Here is a 9121-nt window from a genome sequence, read left to right on the forward strand (position 1 = left end):
GATTCTTTTTTTTCTATCCCCCCTCAAGCCAGCGTACACAGCCTCGCCACCCCGGTCGGTTCTTTCGCGTCCGGCCCCATCATGGACCGTTGGGGTCGCAAACCTGCACTACTGCTGGCCATCGTCCCTCTGCTCTGTGGCTGGATTTGTCTTGCAACGGCATCATCGCACTTCCTCATCCTGCTCGGACGAGTCATCGCTGGAATGTCCGTTGGACTGATCGCCGCCCCCGCACAGGTATCTATTTTAACACACAGCCTGTTACGACGGTTACGACTTTGTAGGTCAACATATGTATATTATATTATTCTGTCGCACAGCCAAAATTGGACACCGGAAAGTTTCCGTTTAATCTGCATAAATAAAGAGGTATCATATACGGCAGAGCCGGTTCGCTGCGCCATCGCACAAAGTGCCAACGAACGGCCTTGTCGAACAGTTATCCGACTCTAGACGATGAACCGGCTCGCGACAAAATCTGCATAAGATCGTCAATATTCAAGATCAACCATCTCTGCCCGGCTGTGTCAGCCTTATTGTGGCCGGACGATGCGTGCCTTTATATTTCATAATTTAGCAATTTCTTCGTTATCCACTTAAATCTGACAAGTAGTAAATTCTATTTTTTCTAGATAGTGCTGGACTAAATTGATTGGTCTGATGCTCTAACGCTTCCGAAGCGACTGCAAGTACAAATAACTTCCACGTTCTCCGACACTTGGCAAGACCAGGAACTGTACTGTTCCCACAAATCTTAATTCATTCGCGTGGACGCCGGTCAACCGATGATGATGACCGCTCAAGTGTGTTATGAATGCGCCTTAGATGTTCGTACGTACTATAACCCGCACAAAGGGCACATACCGCAGCACTTTCGGCCGAAGGCATTGTCGAGTACGATAACGCTGGGAAATGCAAAATCATCTGACTTATGTATTTTGAGCAGTACTCAATTTGCATAGTACGCACGCCTTTTCAGTCAACGTACGAGAACAGATAGATTGGCTCTGTAGAAAGTGTGTCCATGAACCACGTTCTTGACCGTGGGTAATCGACGAAGAAAAGACGAACATACTCGTCTTTTATATGTGAAGGATTTTTGCGAATAGCTTCAGAACTGCGATTCTTTGATGAATGCGACTCATTCATCTTGACGTAAACAGAAAGTAGAGTAGAATGGAGTGAGGCGGCCGGACAACGCATTTCGATTTGCACAGGTCTTGTTTGAAACGATATCGTCAAATGCGCGTTAGAAAACTTGTAGATTTGGCAACAAAATCATCATAGGGTAATGAGCCACTTTTCATTCTATTCTAATTATTACCCCAACCATTTGAAGCCATTGCTTAGAATGGTGTTTGCTATATTTGTTCATCGCATACGCTCAAATGATAGGGTTGAAATTGGGGCACTCGATTCGAGATTTCTTTGCATTTCACCATTTGGTTCATTGGAACGATGCAGATATTACCAATTTCTGTGTATTTCATCGATTACAAGCCAAGTAATTATCAAAATAGCGGGGCGCCCTCTATAATAGGGCAAAAGGGTTCATTATCCTACACTGCCCATGATCGCATATCAGTCCCATAAAGATAGGAAATCCCATAGAAAACGGGGCAGCTATGCGATCATGGGTAATACAGCATTTGAATCTAGTTAGCAAATTAGAGTTTACATAACTGCACTCCAGAAACACCATGTATGTGTTAACCATGGCGACATGACCGGGAACTCTAGTGATATGGAGTAACTCACTCCCTGTCAGAATGTGATCTGTACACCGTACACCGAAAACTAAATATCAGAATGACGGTCCGCGTGGCACATACATACGAAGTCACATACACGCGAGCACATGCGACAAACACGTCAACAAACGAAGGCTTAAGCTCTTCGCGATCATCTACGCACACCTACGTTCGCGATCGCGCAAATTTTATATCACTCCGGTAACAATGTGAACGTTTTAGTACTTACGATGTTACAAACGCGGTCACAAATGCGAACCCGCAAGCGCGCGATCATGAATCGGTCACGTCCGGAAACCTTTACCCTCCATTCTAGCAACTTTGGTCCGTATATTCAGTTATACCAATCAAAACATAAAGCTCATATCCACTAGACTACACGTTCCATGGCGACATGATTGGGAACTCTAGTGATATGGAAGAACCCACTTTGTTGTAGAATCTGAACCGTACACGAATGGCAAATGGTTTTCATATAGAATTTATACACGCGAAGTTACATACACGTTAGCACACGTGACATACAAACGCACACGTGATCGAACACGTTTGCGTACAAATGCTCGAGTGCTTCGCGATGATACACTCGATTGCGAATTCCTAAACCGTACAATAAATATCGCATTCAATTGTAGTGTGTGATTATAGTGTGCGATTCCTCCGAAAACCTAGCTCTATACCTCCAGTAGGACAACTCTAAAAAAAAATGAATAAATATATTATATTGAGTGAATCTTACCAGATTGGTTATAGAAGTTTTATCTTGTCTTCCTTCTTACGAGTGCACTACACAATTTTCGTAACGTTAAATACCTGCTTACTATACAGTGTAATAGTGAGATTAATTATGCTGTATGTCCATGAATTCATGAATATAGTGAGGACTTTTGATAAAATATAGTTGCGCCGTTAGAATTCAACTCTTCTGTGGCTCTATTGTTTATAAACAACGACGTTATTAACTTCTATAAGTTTTGGTTCAGCCAAGTTTTACTCACAAAAATTAAAAGGCTAATCACAAGAGTTAAAAATAATCGAAGACACAGCTGGAGGAGAACAAACCCCCAAGTAGTGTGAGTGAAATGATTTGCACAGAACTCTATAGTTCGCTTGTGTTCGACTGTCTCATTGTCTAGTGGCTCCACTGAAAACAGCTTGCGAAGCAACTGCGGCTATATTTGATGCGCATTTCATACGCGCACACGGTGAGATTTTATTAAAAGCGCGACAATATAAAACATGAATTATCATCGCTTACATTGTGCCAGGGTCTACTTTGATGCGTTTGATTCATTTCTGCACGTTCGCTTCGTGTAATAATCAGAAACGAATGAAAATCGGCATGGGTGAATGGGCGGTTTGTTCATTTGAGTTTTTCAGCTGCATCACTGAATATTGAAAATGAATGCGGCTGAATATGATCAATTTTCATTCAATGAATTTGAATATTTGTAATTCTGCTAATGACCGTGAATATTTCTTTCTGCTCAAGACACTCCAGCGTCTTCTTGGCGTAATGGAAAGACGCCTTGTTTGGCCGAAAGGCGTATTTCTCATCCGCATGATGCGCTTTTAAGAACGGCAGAAGAATTTTCTCAAGACACTCCGCCTGCTACACTTGTTGATTGACGGCCAGACTCGGCTCGGCTTGAACCACGGATTTGAAATCCCTCTGTCCGATATGGCGATGTACAACATAACTTTTTTTTTAAATTTATGCTTAAACTTATATTTCACATCGAGGGATGTGGTCGACTTGTCGCTGGAATAGTAACTGCCATTTCCTGGAATGTGGGTCTTCGAGAGCGGAAAGTAACACGAACGACGTCCCGCGGTAGTTCTTCGTCATCCACCGGCACTGCGACTTCACGATCGCTATCTGCTCGTCCGTATACTCGGGGGATCGAGTCCTCTTTCGACAGATGATGTCCTCCATCTTGAGGGTTCGGTGAATCAAAGTATGGTGTAGCATATTTTCGGCCGACGTCACGCAAACCCGTTCCGTCCTTGTTGTCGAACAGCTTTTTCAACGCTTTCGTCATTATCTTCATTATCTTCACCGGACGGCCGCTACCGGCACGTTTTGGTCTCGAAAGTGGTCTACCGTAAACTTTTTTCCATGATGACCATGCGTTTCGTAAAACCGCACAACACGCTCGCGGAGAGCTTGCTGTTTCGACGCCATCTTCGAATAAACTGACAGCACTCGAGCGAAAAGAAATATGCCACCTATTTATTGAACATCCGTTATTGTTATTAGCTTGATTAGATTCCTGCGAAAAGTTCCAGGTTACGCGGAAAACTAACGTTTGATATATCGTCACTGCGATAAAATATTATTAAAAACTGATATAACCTATCAATTTACACCATTTTCGACTAGTTTTAGTTTATGTAATATTCTTTTCAATAAACCGAAGATGTTAAAATGTTCTTCTTTAATCCCTGGACATAGCCTCATAACTTTTTCCTCAAATTTAGTATAAATTTCTCTTAAGGGTGCCTTTCAAATATAAAAACTTGTTTTAATCCACCTAGTGGTGCAATTGTGCCTTTCTCATTTGTTCAAACTACGATTCCATTCCTGGTTATGTTCAATACAATAGTGGAAATGTATATTACATATTCAGTACGATTTGTACATACATGAGCATGCTCTGCATAAGCCTACCTACGCCTATATAAGTCAAAAAATTGTTTGGCCCTCCTTGAGACTAAGTTTGTGCAAATCGGTCCAGCCATATCTGAGAAACAGGGGACATTTTTTTCCACATACACACATACATAAACACACAGCGGGACAGCAGGGACAGGAAGGACAGGAGTCTAGGGGCTTAACGCCCTAAACCCGGGGATGGTGATTGTGTGCAAGGAGCTTGATGAAATCACGACGGAAGACAAGCTGAGAGGCGCAATGAAGCAACAGTGTAACCTGGGCGAGGTGCACATGACGATCCGGCTTAAGAATGAATACGGAGGAATGCAGACAGCGATTATTCGTTTACCGATAACCGCTGCCGATAAGGCACTGGAGGTAGGCAAAGTTACGGTCGGATGGTCGAGATGCCCACTGAGAGCCGCCCCACGAAGCGGAGAAATGCTTCAAGTGTTTAGGCTGTGGACATTTGGTAGGGGCTTGCAAAGGCCCGGATAGATCCGGGATGTGCTGGAAATGCGGGGAGACGGGTCATCTTGCGAGAGACTGCACGCAGAGACCGAAGTGCTTGCTTTGCACCTCAGCGGACGGAAACGACCATAAGACGGGTGGCCCTGCCTATAAGAAGGCGATTGCAGGCCAACGGTAATGGAGATAACCCAGATAAACCTGAATCAATGTGACACCGCATAGCAACTGTTGTGGCAGCGTACGACAGAAACAATGTGTGATGTCGCTTTGATTTCAGAGCCGTATCAAGTCCCCTCTGATAACGGTAACTGGGCGGCGGATAGATCGGGAACTGCTGCGATACATGTTATGGGCAGATTCCCCATTCAAGAAGTGATAGAACGCTCATACTCATACGCTTCACTGACGGCGGACATGGATTGGAGAGTATGCGAAACGTATACGCATAGTGACCACTAGGCGATTCGTACCGTATCCGTCAACGGAAACCTGCTGCAGTACGGAGAAGGATGACCGGTGAGCGAAAGTGGAAGACGACTTCGGCCGAACGGCGGACCGAAAACATGGATGCGGCTGACATAACATAAAGGATTATGTCGGCTTGTGACGCCACAATGCCGCGAAAACTGGAACCACGCAATAAACGGCGTCCAGCTTACTGGTGGAACGAGACGCTTAGTACGCTACGCGCTGCTTGTCTCAGAGCCAGAAGGCGGGCTCAAAGAGCAATGTCGTAGCCAGATAGAGAACAACGTAAGGCAGCGTTTCGGGAAGCTAGGGCCGGGAAACGGGAGATCAGACTTAGCAAGTTAGATTGCCACAAGGAGCTGTGCCGAGAAGTAGACGCCAATCCCTGGGGCGACGCATACCGAGTCGTGATGGCGAAAATGATGGCCCGACGACGCCAGCCGAAATGTGCCCGAGCAAGCTGAAAATAATCGTCGAGGGTTTCTTCCCGAAGCACGATCCAACTATATGGCCACCGATACCGTATGGCGAAGAAGAAGAAGCTATCGGCAAGTGACTAACGACGAGCTCGCAGAAGCATCGAAGCGCCTGAAATCAAAGAAAGCCCCCGGTCCAGATGGAATACCAAACGTGGTGCTGAAAGCTGCGATCCTGGCATATCCGGACATGTTCAGTATAGTGTTGCAAAGATGCCTAAATGAAGGCATCTTCCCCGAAATGTAGAAGGTCCAGAAGCTGGTGTTGCTCCTAAAGCCAGGGAAGCCCCCTGGCGATCCGGCCTCGTACCAGCCCATATGCCTGCTGGATACACTAGAAAAACTTCTGGAAAGGATCATCCTTAACAGGTTGACGAAATTCATGAAAGGTGAGCGCGGACTGTCCAAGATGCAGTTCGGATTCCGCAAAGCAGCATCGACAGTGAATGTAATTCGGACAGTGCTCGAGAGTGCTGAGAAGGCATCTAAATAGAAGCGAAGAGGAGATCGATACTGCGCTGTGGTCACGATAGATGTGAAGAATGCGTTCAACAGTGCTAGCTAGGAAGCCATCGCTGCAGCGCTGCATAGAATGACGGTTCCCGACTATCTATGCCAGATCCTGAAGAGCTACTTTCAAAGCAGAGTGCTGCTGTACGAGTCGAGCGAAGGGCAGAAGTCAATGCGAGTTACAACGGGCGTTCCTCAGGGCTTCACTATCGGTCCAAAACTTTGGAACGGAATGTACGATGGGGTCTTAACACTGCGGCCAAGAAAGTGAAAGTCGTGGGTTTCGCGGTCGAAGTAATGATGGGTGAGACATTTGAAGAAGTGGAGGTGTCGATGACGAAAACGCGTCTATTGTCTTCGTCACCGACACCTCCACTTCTTCAAATGTCTAACCCATCATCACTTCGACCTGGCCGCAGTGTTAAGACCGAGATTATCGGAATCTGGATGAACGGGGCCAAGCTGCAAATAGCTCACCACAAGACGAAGCTGTTGTTGGTCAGCAACTGCCAAGCGGTTCAGCGGATGTAGAATCGATGTCGGAGGACATGTGATTGCATCGAAGCATGTACTGAAGCAATTGGGAGTGATAATCGACGACCAGTTGAGCTTCAACAACCGCGTCGACTATGCGTGCGAAAAGTCGGCGAACGCAATGGCGAGAAACATGCCAAACATCGGCGGCCCCCGAAGCAGCTATCGTCTGTTATCTGCTGTTTCGTCATCGATACTCCGCTATGGGGTTCCTGCTTGGGGTGCTGCGCTGAAAACCAAGCTGAACAGGATATTCCGGCTGATTGCCGTATGAGTCGCGAGTGCTTACAGAACAATATAGTCAGAGGCAGTATGCGTTATCGCCAGGATGATTCCCATCTACATCACTCTGGCTAAGGACGTGGAATGCTACCAGCGGAGAAATGCACGTACTGCAAGGAGACTGGTCTGAGCGGAATCGTTGGCTAAATGGCATCAGGAGTGGGACAACGCGGAGAAAGGAAGGTGGACCCACCGACTCATCCCAAATGTGTGAGCTTTAGTGCATAAGAAGTATGGAGATGTGACCTTCCGTTTGAGGCAGTTTTTGTCCGGGCGCGGATGCTTCCGGAAGTACTTGCATCGGTTTGGACATGCTTCGTCACCCCTTTGACCGGAGTGTGCGAACGTGCTAGAGACAACGGACCACGTGGTCTTCGAATGCCCTAGGTTCGAAGAAGTTCGTAGAGATATGCCTGGTGTGACAGTTGATAATATCGTCGAAGAGGTGTGCCATGACGAGCATATGTGGGACGCTGTCAACAGAGTGATTACGAGTATACACTCCGAGCTGCAGAGGAAGTGGCGAAGCGACCAACAAAGTAGCGCCATTGGTTAGAAAGTCACTCACCGGAATCGCCGGACAGACCTCGACACCCTACCGGGTAGTTCGCAAGTAGGCTAGATCCACCGCCGGGGCTTAGATCGAGTAGACCGCGTCAAATAGCTAGCAGTGGGTCGTTGGAGCATCAGTGAACCGGAAGCTACGCTCCACCCGGAATCGCTGGATGGACCTCAGCATCTACTGCCTGGCCCGTTGAGTAGGCTAGATCCACCGCCGTGGACTAGATCGAGTAGATCGTGACGAAGCGGGGAGCTAAATGGCTAACGGAAACGAACATCGGTATCGGTAGAAAACTCTTGCTTAGTTTCGGGAGAACCTCCCTCGCCGGGGAATTCTCCATCGGAGTAGGCTAGATCCATTGTTGGGGATTAGACCGAGTAGTTCGCGAACAAGTAAGGGCGGGAGCTGAATGCCTCATCGGGGAAGTGGAGCGAAACGGAACGAGAGGAGAACCAAAAGCCTCAAAGAAGTTGCGGTACGGCACCAGACAGGGAGCCAAAGAGCTCAAAAAGTTTTCTTCGCCTGGGAATTCTCCATCGGTGTAAGCTAGATACACCGGCGGGGACTAGACTGACTAGACGCGACGAGACACCACCAGTCGCGGGTTGTCGGGTCACAAGCGAACCGGACGCCCTGCTCCACCGGAAATGTCAAACTGACCTCGACACCTGTCTGGTTGGCTCGGTTTCAGGAGGACTTCTCTCGTCGGGGAATTCTCCGTCGGAGCAGGCTAAGTCCATCGTCGGGGACTATACTGAGTAGTTCGTGAACAATTCGGGAGCTCAACGAGTAAGTGCTGCTGAATAGTATGAGAAGGGAGTTGCGCTGCTGAATGGCACAAGGGAGCCGAGTCGTGGTGCTGAATGGCACAAGGGAGCCGAAGGGCTTGGTAAATTAGACAATCTGAAGTTGCCGCCCCGATTGTCTTCGTAGGGGACGTGCACCAAGTCTCGACTAACAGCTAGCTCTCCGACTGTCATGGTCTGTTTGTATGGTGGTGAACTGGTCGTGTGTCGAAGAGTGGTGCTGTAACCCTACTGAAGAAACTAACTACTAAGTAGTAGGATTTGGTACATTTTCTCCTCATTATCAGTGCTTTTTGAAAGTTCGTCTGCAAAAAAAAAAGAAAAACACACGCACAGACTTTGTCCGAAACCATCGAGCTGAGTCGATCGGTATATAAGACTCGGCCCTCGGAAAAAACTTGAAAATTTAAGTTAATATTGTTACTAGAGTTTTCGTAAATTTTCTCAAAAAAGTAAATATTTTCTACTATTATTATAATCATCGAATTAATACCTTTCAGTATCTTCTAGAACTCTCTTCTTAATACAACATTATTATCTTTTTTCTTATCGATACAATATCATTATAATCAATCAAATTGTTTCATATATGAACCCACTGCATC

The 9121-nt window shown here is 46.6% G+C and overlaps 1 protein-coding gene across 2 annotated transcripts in view; it reads left to right on the forward strand.

The window, feature by feature from the left end:
- LOC131689385 (facilitated trehalose transporter Tret1-like) overlaps positions 1–9121 on the forward strand; it is a 40101-nt gene that overhangs the window by 28489 nt on the left and 2491 nt on the right. For both annotated transcript variants that reach the window (XM_058974439.1, XM_058974438.1), the window contains exon 4: positions 29–237. In XM_058974439.1, the coding sequence (XP_058830422.1) occupies positions 29–237 (209 nt within the window). The remainder of the gene's footprint in view (positions 1–28; positions 238–9121) is intronic.

This window comes from Topomyia yanbarensis, chromosome 3, assembly GCF_030247195.1.
Source record: "Topomyia yanbarensis strain Yona2022 chromosome 3, ASM3024719v1, whole genome shotgun sequence".
Lineage (NCBI taxonomy): Eukaryota > Metazoa > Arthropoda > Insecta > Diptera > Culicidae > Topomyia > Topomyia yanbarensis.